The sequence below is a fragment of the Aspergillus heteromorphus genome, assembly GCF_003184545.1.
Source record: "Aspergillus heteromorphus CBS 117.55 chromosome Unknown BO70scaffold_44, whole genome shotgun sequence".
NCBI lineage: Eukaryota > Fungi > Ascomycota > Eurotiomycetes > Eurotiales > Aspergillaceae > Aspergillus > Aspergillus heteromorphus.
The window spans coordinates 143,703-162,548 of record NW_020290449.1 but is presented as its reverse complement, the minus strand read 5'-3'; the positions used below and the strand labels follow the sequence as shown (position 1 = coordinate 162,548).

Here is an 18,846-nt window from a genome sequence, read left to right as displayed (position 1 = left end):
GCCCTTTCTGTCACGACGGGGTGGTTTCTGGGCTTTGTATTCTTAGACGCGCGACGACGAAGCAGCAGAAGATAGGGGATAGTGAAGGGGTCACTATTACCGAAAACGAAGATTGATTTGACGTGACGTAACGTGATGTGGAAAAGGCATTGTTTCCTTCCTCCCTACTTTGATTGGGCATGGGGCTGGCACACTGCCAAGTACCGAAGTAATTAGCGAAGCGTAAGGATCATCGGGTTTCCCTCTCTGGCTGCGAGGCCGCCGTCTCACTGATGGGGCGCGGAGGGGCCGCCGGGCCCAATGACGCCGCCCAGCCCGCAGCGCTAACTGGCTAGCGGCCTCCACTGCTGGAATTCAATCAATCCCACGAGATTAGGGCCTGGAAGTGTGCCACTAACCATCTACCAGGTCCCGGAGGGTCTCCCTCGCTGCCCTGCCCTGTTTCACCGTTTTATATGTCTTGCTTTCGTCCCCTTCCTTCCTTCATGCATCATCCTTCTCCCTCCATCGCCAGCCTCTCCCCCTCCCCCCCCCCGCGCTTGCCCTTCGCGGTCCTCTATTTTTAACCCTCAGTCACTCTTTCACCGTCGTTTGCTCGTTCGTTCGTTCGTTCGTTCTATACTTCCCCCCAACCCGGATCTTCCTGTGGAAGACTCCATCCTGTCGTTTCATTCCAATTATATAGAAACTTGGTTTCATTTCTCTTCTATTTTTTTTTTCACTATGGCCCCCGTGAGTGCCCTCCAACAAATCTAGGCGTCTCTGATCTATAAGTCTTCTCCCCCACTGACTGGCATAGACATACACCCAACTGTTCGCCGCTGCGTGCGCTCTCGCGACAACCGCCCATGCCGTGACCCCCATCGAGGTCCAGGGCAAGGACTTTGTCAACAGCAAGACCGGTGATCGCTTCCAGATCTTGGGAGTTGAGTAAGCATGCGCCCTCCACCGGGATTATCTGATTATCTGATGCTGACCGTCTTCTGCGACAGCTACCAGCCCGGTGGCTCCTCCGGCTTCAGCACCACTCAGGATCCCCTGACTGACGCCGATGCCTGCTTGCGCGACGCTGCCCTCATGCAGGGCCTGGGTGTATGGCTTCCCTCCCACCCCGGTCCTCCACTCTGCTAACCCTCGTGCCTGTCCAGGTCAACACCATCCGTGTGTACAACCTGTCGCCCGACGTCGACCACAGCAAGTGCGCCTCCATCTTCAACGGCGCCGGTATCTACATGGTCTTGGACGTGAACTCGCCGCTCTCCGGCGGCTCCCTCGACCGTACCGATCCCCAGGGCACCTACAACGCGGTCTACTTCGAGCAGGTGTTCGGTATCATCGAAGCCTTCAAGAACTTCCCCAACACCCTGGGCTTCTTCGCCGGTAACGAGGTGATCAACGAGCAGAGTGTCTACGAGGCCCCTGCCTACGTTCGCGTACGTGATCGTAATTGGTTCTATCGGGCTCTCCGAGAGTGGTTTGACTGATTCTCTTGCAGGCCGTCGTGCGTGACATGAAGGACTACATCGCCGCCAACGCGAACCGCTCCATCCCCGTCGGTTACTCTGCTGCGGATGTGCGTCCCATCCTGGTCGACACCCTCGACTACTTCATGTGCAACATGGAGAACTCCACCACCTCTCGCGCCGACTTCTTCGGCCTCAACTCGTACTCGTGGTGTGGAGACTCGACCTACGTCGAGTCCGGCTACAACACCCTGGTCGAGGACTTCTCCAACGCCTCCCTGCCCGTGTTCTTCTCCGAGTTCGGCTGCAACGCGGTCATGCCCCGTGAATTCACCGAGGTCGCGGCCCTCTACAGCGACAAGATGGACTCGGTCTTCTCCGGTGGTCTGGTCTATGAGTGGACCGAGGAGGCCAACGACTACGGCCTCGTGGCGATCAACAGCACCGACGTTGCCACCCTGCTGACCGACTTCAAGAACCTGGAGAAGCAGTACTCCAAGCTGGACATGACCAGCGTCGAGAGCTCCAACTCCAGCCAGACCTCCAAGGAGCCCGTGACCTGCGCCACCTCTCTGATCTCCACCACCACCTTCCTCAACTCCTGGGACCTGCCCACCGTCCCCTCCAAGGTGGCCGACTGGATCAAGAGCGGCTACACCAACGCCACCGTCGGCTCGCTGGTCGCCGTGTCTGCCACCACCATCCCCCAGACCATCTACGACTACAACGGCAACAAGGTCTCCTCCGTCAAGTACAAGGTCCTGGCCAGCGACGAGTCCAACACCCCCAACAACTCGACCTCCATCGACAGCAGCACCTCCAACGGCACCACCTCGTCCACCTCCAGCTCCAGCTCCAGCAGCGCCAGCTCCGGATCCAGCTCCTCCAGCTCCTCCAGCTCGACCAGCGCTGCCGCTGGCCTGTCCACCTCCGTGATGGGCCTGCTGACCAGCGCCACTCTCTTCGTGGCCTTCCTCCTGTAAATCCGCCCATAGAAAGACTCATCTTCATCTTCTTCGTTTACATTCTTGTCTGTCTGTCTTGCTCGTTTCAATCGAGTCGAGTCTTTTATAGTGTTCCCGGTGAACTTGCTCTGCCTATCATGACCATGATCATGACCATGACCTTGACCTTGACCTTTGTTCTTCGTTTACCGTATATACATTGAGGTCCTCCCTAATAGAGTGGCACTGGCACTGGCACTAACACTGGCACTAACACTGGGCATTTTGACTCCGGGCATGATTCGATGACGTTTAATATATTTCTGTATATACCTCCTCCTCCTCCTCCTCCTCCTCCTCCTCCTCCTCCTCCTCCTTCCTTCCTTCCTCCTTCCCTCCCTCTTTACCTGGCCAGTACTCTAGATCTTCGTAGTTGGATCATGGATTAGAAATATTTCTGGAATGCTTGGTTTTGTCGTGCCTTTGCAGATAATAAATACCTATGGTGTCTACTTACTTTTTACTGTGGAGGAGCTGGGATGAGATCGGTTACTTGGTCCTTGTTCTGTTTCATTTACGGAACGGGACAGGTCGGATAGGGCAGGATAGGGCAGGATAGGGCGGGATAGGGCGGGGTAGGTCAGGGTAGGTTACTAGGGCAGGATAGGGCGGGATAGGTCGGGATAGGGCAGAGCTTGCGTGTGACTTGTGACTTTCGCCGCGTAGTAGTAGTAGTATAGTAGTAGTAGGAGTAGTAGGAGTAGTAGTAGTAGTAGTAGTAGTAGTAGTAGTAGTAGTAGTAGTAGTAGTAGTAGTAGTAGTAGTAGTAGTAGTAGTAGTAGTAGTATAGTGATAGTATAGTAGTAGATAGGTAGGTAGGTAGGTAATAAGATTGACTGGAGTGCAAGATTCCGATATCTCCAGGTCAGGTATCTATCTTCCTTAGTAATCCGCCTCAGCTATCTATCTACTAGACAGACTATATATAGGTAAGACATGCTTTAAATAAGTGACTGCAAGATAGAAGATACTCAAACCAACCGTAACGACAACCACAAAGTGACAAGATCCACTCAGATATGTCACAAACAATTAACAAAGACCCAGATACAAAAAAAACTAGAAAATATGTCTATTATCAACCAAACTATAGATAAATAACCACTTAATCAAACAAACAAGCAAGTCAAATCAAATCAAATCCAGGAAATAAACGAGATAATAAATAGATAGATGATATCACAGAGCTCTCCTCTTCCCTTTCCCCTTATCACTATCCTTCTTCCCAGGGGAAGCCTGCAGAGCAGGAAACTCCTCGAATGCGTGACTCTGGCTCTGGCTCTCTGCCTCGGCGAGACTGAGCTGGATGGCGAATTCGAGGTCGTCGATTTCTTGCTGGTTACTGCTTTCCGCGACGGGTGGGGTGGATTTTGATGGCGATGGGGGTGAGGAGTGGGGGTGGAAGTGGGATGGGAATAAGTCGAAGGAGTCAGCACCGGTATCTGGCGCTTGCGCTTCATCGAGGAGACTGAGACGGATGGCTTCGGCGATTTCAGGCTCGAGGTCATCGGCGAGGTCCTCGTAGGGGGAGGATGCAGATGAGAGCTCGTCCGGAGCGAAGGAGCTGTCGTTTGGACCGACGGTGTCGGTGTCGTTGTCGTTGTCGCTTGGGGAGGTGCTCCTCATGGCTATGGAGGAGGAATAAAGGTGGTCGGTGCGCTTGCTGGCTTCGGAGGTGTAGGATTCCTCGCTGAGGAGCCGGGCGTAGGCGAGGAGTTGGTCCTCGTCGATGTCCGGGCCGAGGAGATCGACGCCGAAGCGGTGGCTCAGATGGGCGCGTTTTTTGCGGTCGGCGACTTCCTGGCGCTGCATTTCGACTTTCTCGTCCTCGATGTAGTCGGTCAGTGCGCCGCGGCCGCTGGTGTTGAAGCGTTGGCCCTCTGTGACGGCGTTGCCGCCTCGGGGCCCGCGGCGGAGGCGGCGTTTGCTGGATTTGTACTGGTCCGCGGCGGAGGAGCTGTACGACCAGTAGCGGAGGTGGGTTCCGAGGGCGACCATTCCGCGCAGGACGGTCGGGTCTGGGTCAAGGCTGATGGCGCCGGTTGCGTAGAAGTTATTGCCAACGCCGTGGATGGAAGCTTCGGCCTGAACGAGGCGACGGCGGGCGCGCGTCGAGAAGCGCGAGTTGATGGTGCGGATGGGCCGCGTCGAGGAGGCGAGCGGGTCCCAGGCTTGGACGAGGCCGTCGTTTCCACCGTGGACCAGGTACAGGGAGGTTAAGGCGACGCAAGAGACCTGCGGCGATTCGGTCTGGATGAGTCGGACGGGCGCCACGGAGTTGATGAGCTCGGAGGTCTTGGACGTGGGAGACCGGATGTCCCAGACGAGGACCATTCCGGCAGCTGTGCCCACGGCGAGATATCGCCCGCGTTGGCCAGGAACTTCGGGACTGCCGGGTGGCTGCTTCATGTGTGGGAGCGGCGATGACGTTGCCGAAGAGCTGGCCGAGCTACCGGACATGCCGATGAGAGGGTCCTCGTCGGTCGTCACCAGCGCGTAGGTGGAGATGTCCAATGCACTCGTAGTGATCTCGATAGATTTGCGGTCCCCGAAATTGAAATCCGTGATGCGCCATTCCGTGTTCGAGATCGAGCAGACTGTCTCGCTGATACGACTGGATGCCCGGGACGAAGGCGTATCTTCGGCGCTGTCCACAGGCAGTTTGGCCGGGCCTCCAAAGATGGACGACGGAGGAACGCTATCCGTGTTCTGAGAGGGCCGTATCGGGTTGGATGACGGCAGATCGTGTTTAGACACCTTTCTGGTGTACCTCCGAATCGAGGCCTGCTCATCTTCCCCAATGCCCGGGCAGATGACAATGGCGGATTCGCCCGCCCCGTGGCCATCGTCGCCCGCGAAATCGACCTTCAACTCGCGTCTCATATTCCAGCCCTCGCAGGCCTTCCTGAAATGCTTCGGCCTGAAGGACAAGAAACATTCAATCTCCCTTGTCTCGGCTGCTATCTGCTCCTCACTCAGCTTCATCGAATCCGACGATGAGCGAGGGCTATAGCTGCCATCGACAAGATCACGGTTGAAGGGGTCGGGTCGCGCAGTTCGCCTGCTCAACTCAACCAATTCCCAACGGACACTTCTGCCTGTTTTCCAAGCCAGGTGATCATACTCCTCTGGAGTCAACTTCGTGGAAGGCACGTCAGGCTGGCGCGGCATGTCAGAGAGGTAGAAAACCTCCCCTAGTGCGTTGAGAACCGTTGCCCAGATTCTTCGACGAGCATGCCGTTTCGGAGAATAGCTGTCATCGACCGCAATAGCGATGATGGGAACACCAGGACACAGGACCCACTTCGCAGTCACTTGGCCTCGTTCGTACCGTTTTTCATAGGTCGGGTGTGGGCCAAGGGCATACGCCGTGAGAACGCCTGTGGAGGAGCCCGACAACATCGCGACCAGGCCACCCGTCATCTTGAGGACATTGGAGAACTTCGCGATCCAGACCGCAGTGATGCCGGTTCCGATCATGTTCAGGGCAGGAATCCCCAGATGAGGCTGTGAAGTGGAAGCGGCAAGGTTCAGGAACCTGCCCCGTTGCTCAGTCGTCGAGATAAAATAGCTACGTCCTTGAGGACACGCCTCGCCGTAAATCATCCCGTAAGGCTGACTGACATCCATGCGATTGGGCGCCCCGACGAGTTCACCGGACCCCAAGCCATACTCGGCATCTCCAGGGAACAAATCCGCGAAGTGTCGGAACAGCTGGTGATCAGACAAGCCCCATGTCCCGACCTTGACCGACGACGGGTCGCTGGCCGACGCGATCCCCTGCTCCGACGCACCATGGATGAAAAGAGGCTCCTTCTTCGAGACCTCCGTCCCAAATGCTCCATGCAGGTGGCTGACGGGATACATCAACTGCGAGGTGTACGTGACAACAGCGCTGCCATTCGCGACGCTTGCGGACCGCACCGTACCCGTCTTTTTGGAAGGCTCAAACTGCGCCGGCTTGCCTCTCGAGAGCGATCTCAGCAAGCGGGTTCTCAGAATGTATTCACTTCTCCAGGATGCCAGCGCAGTCAACCTGGAGAAATATCGCCTATCAGATGTCACGCTGTCGGAGGGGTTCACCGTCCATGCGCCATCTTCCACAGTATACGGGCCGGGAAAATAGCGGGAGAAGGCAACTCTCCAGGCGTGGGGCGTGGTCACCAGACTATGAAGCCGGCGAGACACCAGGGCCATCGAGGACAAGGATGGTGGGGGCAGATGCGAGAGAATGTGCGTGAGCACCTCTGCCAGATGCGATGGTTAGACTCAATCCCGACCATCCCCGACCCGCGCGGAGGGGCGACATACCATTTGGGAAAGCCTCCAACGACACGCCCGTGTAGATGGCGGGCTGCGCCACCCGAGGACTGGCTTTCGGTCTCCAGGACGACTTGGCAATCTCATTCTCATACTGACTGACGGGATCGATCCACTGCGCAGGCTCCGTGGCCGTGGGCTCGTCTAGGGGCGGCTGCTCGCCAGCCTCGGGTGAGTCACGGCGGAGACCAGAGTGCTCGGGCTCGTGAGGCGGAGGCCCAGAGACTCGGTGCTCACCATGCAAATCATGTCCATGCTGGGTGATCTCGAGAAACGCTTCTGAGGAGGGGTCTACCGAAGGCGAGCGGTCGAAAACTGCGGTAGGCTCTGATTGCATAAAAGAGTTTCGCGGGGTAATGGGGACAACGGAGGCGACTGAACCAGGAATGATGGCTGAATCAGTCGAAGATAGGAGGAACAAGGAAAGGGGAAAGCAGGCAGACGAGCGATGCGATGCGATGCGATCGAAGCGATGGAAGGGTAGGACAGGTTTGGAGGGGGGGGGGGTGGAGGACGACAGAGAGTCACAGAGCAGAGAACAAAGTACAAGTCCGGCGATCCGAAGGAAGGCGACGAAGAGGCAGAAGGCCAAACGGCGGGTCCGTCAATCAGCGTCGCCCGCCCGCCCGCGTGCCCGTCACGTGATTACGCGCCGCGGCGCGAGAACCGGACAGTCATCAGTCATCAGTCATCGTCACTCATCGTGCATCATCCACTGATGAATGAGGCTATTCTTCTTGGGTCATTCCTCCCCCCCTTCTAGCCTAGCCACCACCAGTCCATCTTGTTCCAGACCCTAGGCAGCATTCCTGCACGGTAGCCTACGCGCCTTTTCCGAATTCCTACCCAGTACTACTCTGTATAGTACCGACTCCCTAGTACGGAGTACACTACTATAGCTTTACTACTACCACCCTTACATTCTTCGCATTCTTACCTTCACTCTCTCCTCCCCTCTTCCTCTTGGCATCGATGCATATCGGACTCGATCAAAATGCCCATTTCAGGTGGTGAGTCGTGATCCAGACCTGGCCCGTGAAGCCTGTGCTGATGCGCCCAGACGCGGAAACGATCCGCATCCTCGTCTCAACCGACAACCATGTCGGGTACAACGAACGAGACCCCATCCGGGGCGACGACAGCTGGAAAAGCTTCCATGAAGTCATGTGTCTGGCCAAGGAGCACGATGTCGACATGGTGCTCCTGGCAGGAGATCTCTTCCATGAGAACAAGCCCTCGCGGAAGTCCATGTACCAGGTGATGCGCTCCATCCGCATGAACTGCCTGGGCGACAAGCCCTGCGAGCTGGAGATGCTCAGCGACGCGAGCGAGAACTTCCAGGGCGCCTTCAACCACGTCAACTACGAGGACCTCGATATCAACGTGGCGATCCCCATCTTCTCCATCCATGGCAACCACGATGACCCGTCCGGAGAAGGGCACCTGGCCGCGCTGGACCTGCTCCAGGTCTCCGGCCTGATCAACTACTACGGACGGACTCCAGAATCGGACAATATCCAGATCAAGCCGGTCTTGCTGCAGAAGGGACGCACCAAGCTCGCTCTCTACGGCATGAGTAACGTCCGCGACGAGCGTCTATTCCGCACCTTCCGGGACGGCAAGGTCAAGTTCTACCAGCCTTCCATCCAGAAGGATGACTGGTTCAACCTGATGAGCGTGCATCAGAACCACTATGCCCACACCGAAACGAGCTACCTGCCCGAGAATTTCCTACCCGAGTTCCTGGATCTGGTGGTTTGGGGCCACGAGCATGAATGCCTGATCAACCCTCGAAAGAACCCCGAAACCATGTTCCACGTCATGCAGCCCGGTTCGTCAGTCGCGACATCCCTGGTCCCAGGCGAAGCAGTGGCGAAACACGTCGCGCTCATCAGCGTCACAGGTCGGGAGTTCAAAAGCGAGCCGATCCGCTTAAAGTCCGTTCGCCCTTTCGCCATGCGCGAAATAGTCCTCTCCGAGGAGAAAGGAGCCCAAAAACTGGCCCGCAAGGAGAACAACCGCACGGAAGTCACGCGCTTCCTCATGACCATGGTCGAGGAACTCATCGAGGAAGCCAAAACGGAATGGCTGGAGACGCAGGACGAGGGAGCCGAGGACGGAGCCCTCGAAGTGCCGCTCCCCCTGGTGCGACTGCGCGTCGAAACGTCCACCCCGGAAGGAGGCAGCTACGACTGCGAGAATCCCCAGCGCTTCTCCAACCGGTTCGTCGGCAAGGTCGCGAACGTGAACGACGTGGTCCAGTTCTACCGCAAGAAGAAGAACGCCAACACGCGCAAGAAGGACACCGACAACGACCTGGACGAGGCGGCCGTCTCTCACCTCTCCACCCTGGACACGGTCAAAGTCGAACAACTCGTGCGCGATCTCCTCTCCGCGCAATCCCTGACCATCCTCCCGCAGAACTCGTTCGGCGACGCGGTCGCCCAATTCATCGACAAGGACGACAAGCACGCCCTGGAAATGTTCGTCAACGAATCCCTCGACAGCCAGATCAAGCACCTCATGAACCTGGACCGCGCCAACGACGATTATGACGAAGAAGACGCCGTCCAGAGCTCCCTACAGAAAGCCATGGAGAAATACCGCACCCAGATGGAAGACATGTTCTCGCGCGGCGTCAAGAAACGCACCCGCGGGAAGAAGCGATTCAAGCCGAAGCCCGATGGCTGGGACACCGAGTTCGATGGCGCCTGGGAAGACCAGCCCGGGGCCCTCATCCACTCCGACAACGAAGGCGGCGATCCCAACGAAGACCTCGCCGCCGAAGACGGCACCACCCCTCGCCCATCCACCACATCCACCCGAGGCCGGGGCCGTGGCCGCGGCCGCGGTGGCCGAGCAGCTGCCACAACAACCACCCGCAAACCCGCCCCCAAGAAAGCCATCACTCCCTCCAAAACAGCCAACACCACCACCACCACCACCACCACCAAAGGCCGTCGCCGCCGCGCCATCTCCGACGACGAAGACGAAGACAACAACGACGTCATCATGCTCGACGACGACGACGATGATGATGATGATAACAACGCAAACTCAGACCCCGGCGCCGCCCTCGCCAACATCGTCGAAGAAGACGACGACGAGGAATCCGACTCCCAAGCCCTCTTCGTCAAACAACCCTCCACCCGAACCCGCAGAGCTGCACCTGCACCCTCCAAACCCAGCACACGCCGCAAAGCCCCCTCCCCCGCCCCGTCCTCAAACACCGTCGCTCCCTCGCGCCGCGGACGAGGAAAACAGACCCAAACCCAGCTGAGCTTCGTCGGCTCGCAGAGTAGTGTGCGTGGGACGGCGGGATCGCGATCCACGCGCGCTACGAGAGCCCCCAGCGAGGATATCGTTGATGATGATGATGATGATAGTGATGGGTTTGAGCCGGTGGTGAGTAGTTCGAGGAGGCGGTAGTGGGTAGGCTGTGTGGGCTGTGCCTTGGCGGTCGGTGTATGGGTATGGGTATCTGAGAGAGTTGGGGGGGAAAGGGGGGGAGGGAAGGAGAGATAGGGGGAGATTCTTGCATTCACGGTGTTGGTGTTCATGTTTATGGTGGGATTTTAGGTGCGGTGCGCATTGGAGTTTGAGTTTGAATGTGAATTTGAATGTGAATTTGATATTAATGGGAAGATACAAATAAAAATTAGAATATTCATTCATTTGAACAACGAATCTACCTTCTTGATAGATATGTATAGTATAGCCTGTTTCAGCTGATTTATGCGGCTGGTGTTTGTTTCAGTTACTTTCAATGCTGTGTTGATGTCGATGCTGATGTCGGTGTTGGGAAATAGTAGACGCTAAAGTAGTAAAGTAGGTAGTATATGATATATAGTATCTACATACTATACTCCGTACCGTACTGTACTAGATATGTCTGGATCATATTTTTCCCTGGTTCCCTGCTACACCCCCCCCCCCCCCCAACCACCCACCCCCAAACCTCACAAAAACCCCCAAAACAAAAAATAAAATAAATAAAATAAAATAAAATAAAATGAAAGAATAAAGAAGAAGGAGGAGGAGGATGAGGAGAACGAGAAGTAAAGAGGAAAAATTACAACCTCCCCCTCCCCAAAAACCTCACGGGGACATCCACGACCCTGGCGCGCAAAAACTCGGCGACATTCTTTCCCAGAAAATCGACGGTGGTGGTAACGCCGACGCCGCGATCCAGCAGATTGCGGAAGAGGAAATGCACGGCGCGTATGCGCGGGAGCTCGAAGCGCTCGATGACGAGGTGCGGGTTGGACGAGTATTTCTCGCCGAGGAGGGCGGTGATGGTGGGGAGGGTGAGGAGGGATGTTAGCCAGGTGTATTCGTCGGGGTGGCGGACCCAGAAGCCGCAGTTGGCGTCGGGGCCTTTGTCGCCGCTGCGGGCGTGGGTGAGCCAGCCGAGGGGGGCGGGGATGGTGGGGCCGTAAGAGGAATCTTGGGATGAGGATGGGGATGGGGATGGGGATGCGGATGAGGATGTGGTGGTGGGTTGGGAGGGGTAGGTCTTGGTTACTGGGGGAGGGGGGATGTGGAGGGTTTGTGAGAGCCAGGGGAGGTGGACGAGGTGGGTGATATCGGATTGGGGCAGGAGGGAGACGTAGTATTCGTAGACGGGACGAGGGGAGCCCGGACGAGGGTCCATATGGAAGGTGGCACCGGGGTAGCCCTGCATGATGTTGTCTGTGATGAGACGGAGGAAGTGGTTAGGGGCGAGGGCCTCGGCGGTACGGGCCTGGGCGACGATGCGGAAGGGGACGGTGGCGCTGTCTTGGTCGTTGGGGTTTTCGGCGGCGGAGCCCAGGGTCGAGAAGGTGAGGGAGGTGAAGTGGGAGGCGTGCGGGGCGAGCAGATGGCGGATCTGCGATTCGAGCATGCGGGCTTTGGCGGCGATGTCGAGGCCGACGAGGTACCAGGTTGCTTCGGCCTGGAAGCCGCCGCGAGCGGTGATGCCGACTTTGGTGGTCGGGGGAGGAGGACCAGAGCGGATGCCGTGCACGGCGACGCGGTTGGTGCCGACCTGTTCGAAGTGGATGTCGTTGAGGATGGCGGTGACGTCGGAATTGAAGTACCAGGGACCTTGGATCTCGTACAGGAGCTGCGAGGAGCAGGTGTCGACCGTGACGGTGCCCCCCGGGGCCGACGCCTGCATGGTGATGGTCACCTTACCTTCGGGGGAGATCTCCGCGATGGGGAAGCCGATGTTGGTCCAGCGGTCGCCATGCTCCAGTGTCTTGAAGCCGGTGAAGTTGCCCCCGCAGACATAGCTGCTGCATTCGATGAGGTGCCCAGCCACGAAGGCATTGGCTAGCCGGTCGAGGTCGGTGCGGTTCCAGCCGTGGAACCAGTATGCAGCTCCAATGACCGGTGAGGCATCGGATACGCGTCCGCAGAGAACGATGTCCGCCCCGTGGGATAAGGCGGCGGCGATTCCGAGCCCACCGAGGTAGCACTGGGCATAGATGGGGTCGAATGACCAGCTGGAAAGCGACTCCCCGGTGTATATATTTGTGAAGGGCGATTTTCCTGACGAGAGGGCGGCTTTGACGGTCGACAAGACTTCATCTCCGGATACCCAGGCTACCTGGAGTCCTGTGAGTATTTGGGTATGGTATCGGGGGGGGGGGGGGGGCAATTGACCTTGAGCTTTAGTCCCTTTGCCTCCACCATCTGCTTCACCACTTTGTAGAGGCCCTCTGTGTCGGTGTTGCCTGCGTTGACCGCCAGTTTGATGCCATGCTTGGCCAGATCCTCAAGGGCCGGACTCAGGGCCAAGAGGAACGAGGCTTCGTATCCGGGGGCAATAGTAGGGGGCGTTTGTGCATCTCCTAGCTGATCCAGGTCCACTTTCCGTGCAGCTGCCGTGACCATGTTCGCCTCGCTCATGAAGTCGGCGATGATGACGTCGACCGGATCCCGGGGATGGTTGCGCGCGAATTCGGCGATGGCATGGCGGCGGTCGGCGGAGGATCCTGACGCTCCTTCTCGTTGTCAGTATGCAGGTATTGCCGGGGACAGTTCAGAATGTAGAGGGTGACCTACCAGCGATGCGAATTGGACGGGGGCTCATGGCGGATGGACTGGAGCTCCACCGCTGGGTGGCGCTGTGGAGTAGGTGGATTGGAGAAAGAGGACAGACGCCGTCTGCTGGAAGTGCTGGAACATGGGGGGCTTAAATCATGCGCCGATAGTCATCCTCCAGAACCAGGAATCCCCGAGTCGGCACTGATGTCACACATACCGGGGGGTTGTCGTCGAGTTGGATGCCGAGGCCATCGGCTGGTTGGCGATTGGCGGTGCGGGGTTTGCTGCCACTGCTGCGATACCAGGGGAAAAGCAAGTCCCGAACTATTGGAAGGGAAGTGTGCAGAAATGGAGCGAGATCAACAAGAAAATATAATTATAATCCCACAAGCACGGCCGAAAGTCAGGAAGTGGAACAGGCAAGTCACATGCGGCCGAATGGACTTTCGGAGGCTCCTATCTACACATATCCTACCCAATTCAGAATAGCCATCGCGATCAACAGCACCAACACGGAGGACTTCAACATCTCGATCTCGTCCCGGTGCCGACGGACCCAGTTCCCCATCTGCCCCAGCCAGATGAACTGACGGTCATCCTTCAACGCGGTGCGCAGCCCAGGCAGACCATCCAGACTACGTACATTCCACTGCTTCTGATACGCCTGAAGGTCGTTCGACTGAACCTTCTTGCCTGCCCAGTGCCCCAGTGTGTCACGGTCCTTGAGAAACGGCTTGGTCTCGTGGGTCTCGGGGTCGACTTTCAGGGACAATCGCGGGACTCCATAGCCGCAGGAAAATTGGGTCTGTAAAGAATGCGTTGCAATGTTAGCAGTAATCACTTGGTGATGGTTGACGGTGTAATACAGAACGTATATATGAGTCATAATGCACCAGAGAAAGTTCAGGGGGAGGGTCAGGGCCAGAACCTTGAAGACATCCAAACGGATGATCGCACGCGCTCCCACCACATGCTTGCCTCCCATGCGCCTGAGGTAGCTCGGAAATTCAGGCTCGTTCCACTCAATCACGGAGCCCTTGCAGAAGAAGCGCACGATGCCCGGAGAAGCATCAAAGGAACAGAACATAACGGTGATGCGGCCATTCTCGCGCATATGGCAGATGGTCTCGTTCCCCGAACCGGTGGCATCAACATAAGCGGCCTCGTTGGGACCAAGGATAGCAAACGATGAGTCTGGGAGCCCTTTGGGCGACAGATTGACATGTCGTCCTTCCAAGGGCGCAGAGGCCACGAAAAAGACGCTCTGGCGGAGGGTCCAGTCCCGGAGCTCAGGAGTGATCGATGGATAGAACTTGGGCATGGTTGGACTTGATGTTGGGGTGAGTCAAGCCCCAGAAGTGCCGCTAGTTCATGACAAGATGGGCGGGATTCGGTTGGAGGAAGGGATGCATGCTGCATGAAGCTAGGGTCTCGTATCAGTCACCACTCACCAGACACTGATCGTCGGAAGAAAGCTCCAACTCCACCTCCATCTGCTGTCGTACCTCTTTGTGCCTCTTTTGTTCCTATTCTTTTTGAAGGACGCCTTTGCTAAAGTTGAAGGCCCTGTGAGGCCGAGCAGCCTGTTCACAGTCCGGCTGCTGCATGAAGCAGCTGTTGTGATCGCACCGAGGGAGGGGTAGCCAGAACGCTGTCAACCCCGCCGATCGGCATTGATGATGCCCTCCCGAGCATCGCTGCATCACGACAACACATACCTGACACCCTTGAGCTGCACATGAAGCTGTATATGTGGGATGAATGCATCTAGCTCTCGGGTCCTCCCCGCTTCACCAACTCGCTCTCTGACATGTCTAGATAGACCATCCCGGGCGGGGGAGTCTGTCGTCATCATCATTAAAAAAAAATGAACGTCCCTAAAGACATTCTCGATATCAGGAAAGATGACAATCCCCAGCCCTAGTCAACATTCCGCAGTTCACGGAACCTTCCGAGCTGTGTAGAGTCTCCTATGGTCTTGCATCCAGCCCATGCAGGCATTGCATCCATGAGTCCTCTCAAGCACCAATAGATCGACTGATCGGAAGATCTGTTTTCGAGATCATATATCTCTGGGTGATACATCCGCGGTATATTCCGCAAGGGGTTTCTTCCGTATTTCCGGTTTCCGTCGTACCTTGGTCCGAGCCTTGTGAACACCAGCACTAGTACTCCGTAGAATCCGGGGTCTCGGGGAAAGTCAGACACCTCTCGATCTGCAGCCCAATTTTCAGTCAAACCACGGGAATGTGGCACATGGATTTCGGTGCATCGGTCTGTCCTAGCACGGTCTGGAAGGGAGCACCGTAAGTCGCCGAGTAGAAGATGGCTCGAACCGGGGGGTTCGGCGAGATGAGCGAATTGTAATGCCTGTTCCGGCCTGAATCAACCCGAGCTTTGGGTGGTGGCTTATCGGGCATGGCTACCTACCCCACGAGTGGCGTAAGCAGCACCGTACAGTAGATTCTCCGTGGATAGTAAGTACTAGGTAGCAGCCCCCGGCTGGATGACCGGAGATAAGTCAAGGACATGGAGTGTAGTTACTTGATTGGATCGGGATTCGAAGTCCAGATGACTTTAGGCTGCAGAGGGGAAGTGTCGAATTGTCGCATGCTGAGTGGGGAGCTCTGGTCCATCCTGCCACAGCCACTAGTCTGTCATTCCCCCCGCTAGGCTCGGAATCGGCTAGTGGGGGACGGAGCTGGAGATAGCCATTACTAACAGGTCCTTTATTTCTCTGGGCATTACATATCGTCTCCGTCCTGACTCCTGAGCAGTAAGGACCAAAGACACCATGTTTGACCCTTGCCGGGAAGGGCAACGACTTCCACCAGCCCCGAGGTGACGGGCCTCGTAGGCTGCAGGCGATCTGGCGAAGGTGTAATCGCGGGTCAAGCCATCGGCAGCGACTAGTGACTTGGCGCGGTGGATCGTCTCGTCTGAGTCGTCTCAGAGTCTGAGAAAGGCACCCTTGCAAATGAGACGGAGGCGGTTTATAGATAGGTGTGCCAAGGACAATCAATCACCTTCCGGATTCAGACTGACTGGGTTGGGTAGGTGCATGCCAGCTGATGCCAGGGCCAATGACGGCGCAATGAGCGGAAGATGTAAGCACCTAACCCACCCACTACTTTAGTTAGTTAACCCCGAGCTGACTAAAATTCTGCATGACTAGTTCTGATAGTAATGTACTGTTCTAGAGTGATCGGGTGGAGTCCTTCGACGACTAGGCGGATGATTTCCGGCAATAGCAATGCTGTTTAAGGCCTTTATACGAGAACGCTCGGAGAAGGTTGGCCAAGGAATGGCCAGCGGCATCTACACCTCACACCTCACACCTCCATTCCGTCCTCTTTCCGTCCTGTCTTGTTCCCTCCCTCATCCCAACCGTGGACGGGCAAAGGGGGCGCGCACCCAGGACCGGCAAGCGTGGCAACCCCGCACGATCGAGACGGGTTTAACAGCGGGGTGGGGACGGGCAGGCATGTGGGTGGTGGGCGGGCAAGGTTCGCTGTGGCGGATGCCCAATTGGAGGCGCGTATGATGGCGAGGATGGCTAGCCGCGGCCAGCTGTGAGGTAATTGCCAGGAAGTCAACGAGTGACGAGTGTGATGCTTGCCCATGGATTCGACTACTACTGCCAGTACAGCAGTAGTCTCAGGTCTGCATCCGTTCCCCATTTCCACCCCCCACCCCGACTCGCCAGCTTCCCCTCCCGCTTCCTTCCCCCCCTTCTTCACCTGGCCTTTATTAGTATCGGAGCTCCCTCTTTTTTTTCCCTTCCCCTCTTCTTCCTCCTCACTCCCCATTCACACATCCATCTTTCATCATGGCTGGCCTTTTCACCACCATCGAGACCCCCAACAACATTAAATATGAGCAGCCTCTTGGCTTGTATGTCTCCATATCCTTCCCTCCTCTCCTCCCCCCCAACTTCTCTACTTTTTTTGGTGGCCGTAACTAACCGCCCTCCCCCCGCAGGTTCATCAACAATGAGTTCGTGAAGGGCTCCGAAGGCAAGACCTTCGAGACCATCAACCCCACCACCGAGAAGCCCATCGTCGCTGTCCACGAAGCCTCCGAGAAGGATGTCGACCTTGCCGTCGCCGCTGCTCGCAAGGCCTTTGAGGGCGAGTGGCGCCTGGTGACGCCCACCAAGCGTGGCCGCATGCTGCTCAAGCTGGCCGAACTCTTCGAGCGCGATATTGACATCCTGGCCGCCATTGAGTCTCTGGACAACGGTAAGTCCCTGAGCATGGCCAAGGGCGATGTCACCAACGCCGCCGGCTGCCTGCGCTACTATGGTGGCTGGGCCGACAAGATCCACGGTCAGACGATCGACCAGAACCCCCAGACCTTGAACTACACTCGCCACGAGCCCATCGGTGTCTGCGGTCAGATCATCCCCTGGAACTTCCCCATCCTGATGTGGTCCTGGAAGATCGGCCCTGCCGTCGCCACCGGTAACACCGTCCTGCTGAAGTCCGCTGAGCAGACTCCTCTGTCCGCGCTGTATGCCGCCAAGCTGGTCAAGGAGGCCGGTTTCCCTCCCGGTGTCGTCAACATCATCTCCGGCTTCGGCCGTGTGGCCGGTGCTGCCATCTCCAACCACATGGACATCGACAAGGTCGCCTTCACTGGATCTACTCTGGTCGGTCGCACCATCCTCCAGGCTGCTGCCAAGAGCAACCTCAAGAAGGTGACTCTCGAGCTGGGTGGCAAGTCTCCCAACATCATCTTCGATGATGCCGACATCGACAACGCCATCTCGTGGGCCAATTTCGGTATCTTCTACAACCACGGCCAGTGCTGCTGCGCCGGCTCTCGCATCCTGGTCCAGGAGGGCATCTACGACAAGGTTGTTGCCCGCCTGAAGGAGCGTGCCACCCAGAACAAGGTCGGCGACCCCTTCCACCACGAGACCTTCCAGGGTCCCCAGGTCTCCCAGCTGCAGTTCGACCGGATCATGGAGTACATCGACCACGGCAAGAAGGGTGGCGCTACCGTTGCCGTCGGTGGCGAGCGTCACGGCACGGAGGGCTACTTCATCCAGCCCACCGTGTTCACCGATGTCACTACGGAAATGAAGATCAACCAGGAGGAGATCTTCGGCCCCGTCGTCACCGTACAGAAGTTCAAGGATGTTGAGGACGCCATCAAGATTGGCAACAGCACCGCCTACGGTATGTTTTCAATATTCCAGGCCCATCGTCATTTGCTGATGTCTCCAGGTCTCGCTGCCGGTATCCACACCAAGGATGTCAACACCGCCATCCGCGTGTCCAACGCCCTGCGCGCCGGGTAAGTCCTGCCTGCCCCTGGGCCATATCTCAACGTCTGCTAATATGCCACAGAACCGTCTGGGTCAACAGCTACAACATGCTGTCCTACCAGGTGCCCTTCGGTGGGTTCAAGGAGTCCGGTATCGGCCGCGAGCTGGGCTCGTACGCTCTGGAGAACTACACCCAGACCAAGGCGGTGCACTACTTCCTGGGCGACTCGCCCTTCTAAGTTGATCTGACGTCAGGGGCGAATGGCAGCTCGCTCCGGTGACGAGTTGCGTTTGGTAATAGCTTTTTCCTAGTGGCCATGACTGGTTCATGTAAAACAATCAGGATACGAATTTACGATGAGATAATTATCCGTCCCATCTTCCTTTTTGTAGTCATCTTGCTTCTGGTAGATATCTTCCCTCTACGCTATGACATATATACTTCATCGTAGTGTTCACCCGAAAGTCTACCCGAGTGCCACCCCTTGGGGGTCCTCCTGGAAAGGCTTTGCTGTACCGGCGATTTGCCCGCGCCACCACCTGCCTGGATGGGGGAAAACCGTGGGTTGCTGGCGGAGGGAGGATGCGGGGGAAAGGGCGGGATGGTCGCCGGGTCAGTTGCTGGCGAGGCAGGGCTCGGGGGGAGATGGGCCGAGGGATCCGAGCAAGGTCCGGGGAGAAGATAGCCCGAGCCAGGCATGCTTGATCCTGACGCTTGATATTGCCGTTCGGGATTTGGTCTGATGGTTCTACC

The 18,846-nt window shown here is 57.1% G+C and overlaps 5 protein-coding genes across 5 annotated transcripts; 3 read left to right on the top strand and 2 right to left on the bottom strand.

The window, feature by feature from the left end:
* The first annotated feature begins 538 nt into the window (after positions 1-538).
* gel2 (1,3-beta-glucanosyltransferase gel2) lies at positions 539-2,741 on the top strand. The gene is made up of 5 exons (XM_025541516.1): positions 539-732; positions 800-930; positions 993-1,092; positions 1,149-1,433; positions 1,496-2,741. The coding sequence occupies exons 1-5, from the start codon at positions 724-726 to the stop codon at positions 2,444-2,446; spliced, it is 1,476 nt and encodes a 491-aa protein (XP_025394826.1). The 5' UTR covers positions 539-723; the 3' UTR covers positions 2,447-2,741.
* Positions 2,742-3,301: 560 nt separating this feature from the next.
* BO70DRAFT_345873 (F-box and WD domain protein) lies at positions 3,302-7,282 on the bottom strand. The gene is made up of 2 exons (XM_025541515.1): positions 6,779-7,282; positions 3,302-6,714 (listed from the first exon to the last, which is right to left on the bottom strand). The coding sequence occupies exons 1-2, from the start codon at positions 7,122-7,124 to the stop codon at positions 3,647-3,649; spliced, it is 3,414 nt and encodes a 1,137-aa protein (XP_025394825.1). The 5' UTR covers positions 7,125-7,282; the 3' UTR covers positions 3,302-3,646.
* A 715-nt stretch (positions 7,283-7,997) lies between these two features.
* Positions 7,998-10,278, top strand: BO70DRAFT_366525 (MRX complex nuclease subunit). The gene has a single exon (XM_025544350.1). It carries the CDS (start codon positions 8,036-8,038, stop codon positions 10,214-10,216), a length of 2,181 nt encoding a protein of 726 aa, XP_025394824.1. The 5' UTR covers positions 7,998-8,035; the 3' UTR covers positions 10,217-10,278.
* A 581-nt stretch (positions 10,279-10,859) lies between these two features.
* BO70DRAFT_301562 (DUF1446-domain-containing protein) lies at positions 10,860-14,141 on the bottom strand (the record flags this gene model as incomplete). Its single annotated transcript, XM_025539713.1, has 5 exons — positions 10,860-12,380; positions 12,437-12,780; positions 12,839-12,876; positions 13,285-13,625; positions 13,749-14,141. The coding sequence occupies 5 exons, from the start codon at positions 14,139-14,141 to the stop codon at positions 10,860-10,862; spliced, it is 2,637 nt and encodes an 878-aa protein (XP_025394823.1).
* A 2,026-nt stretch (positions 14,142-16,167) lies between these two features.
* Positions 16,168-18,468, top strand: BO70DRAFT_433139 (aldehyde dehydrogenase family protein). The gene is made up of 4 exons (XM_025548388.1): positions 16,168-16,714; positions 16,802-18,003; positions 18,052-18,121; positions 18,175-18,468. Exons 1-4 carry the CDS (start codon positions 16,650-16,652, stop codon positions 18,329-18,331), a joined length of 1,494 nt encoding a protein of 497 aa, XP_025394822.1. The 5' UTR covers positions 16,168-16,649; the 3' UTR covers positions 18,332-18,468.
* Positions 18,469-18,846: the final 378 nt, after the last annotated feature.

Coding starts and splice junctions, on each gene's coding strand:
- BO70DRAFT_433139 (XM_025548388.1), top strand. CDS start 16,650: ATGGCTGGCCTTTTCACCACCATCGAGACCCCCAACAACATTAAATAT. Junction 16,715..16,801: donor TATGAGCAGCCTCTTGGCTT/GTATGTCTCCAT, acceptor CTCCCCCCGCAG/GTTCATCAACAATGAGTTCG. Junction 18,122..18,174: donor TCCAACGCCCTGCGCGCCGG/GTAAGTCCTGCC, acceptor AATATGCCACAG/AACCGTCTGGGTCAACAGCT.
- gel2 (XM_025541516.1), top strand. Junction 1,093..1,148: donor CCCTCATGCAGGGCCTGGGT/GTATGGCTTCCC, acceptor GTGCCTGTCCAG/GTCAACACCATCCGTGTGTA. Junction 1,434..1,495: donor AGGCCCCTGCCTACGTTCGC/GTACGTGATCGT, acceptor ATTCTCTTGCAG/GCCGTCGTGCGTGACATGAA.
- BO70DRAFT_345873 (XM_025541515.1), bottom strand. CDS start 7,124: ATGCAATCAGAGCCTACCGCAGTTTTCGACCGCTCGCCTTCGGTAGAC. Junction 6,715..6,778: donor GTTGGAGGCTTTCCCAAATG/GTATGTCGCCCC, acceptor CGCATCTGGCAG/AGGTGCTCACGCACATTCTC.
- BO70DRAFT_366525 (XM_025544350.1), top strand. CDS start 8,036: ATGTACCAGGTGATGCGCTCCATCCGCATGAACTGCCTGGGCGACAAG.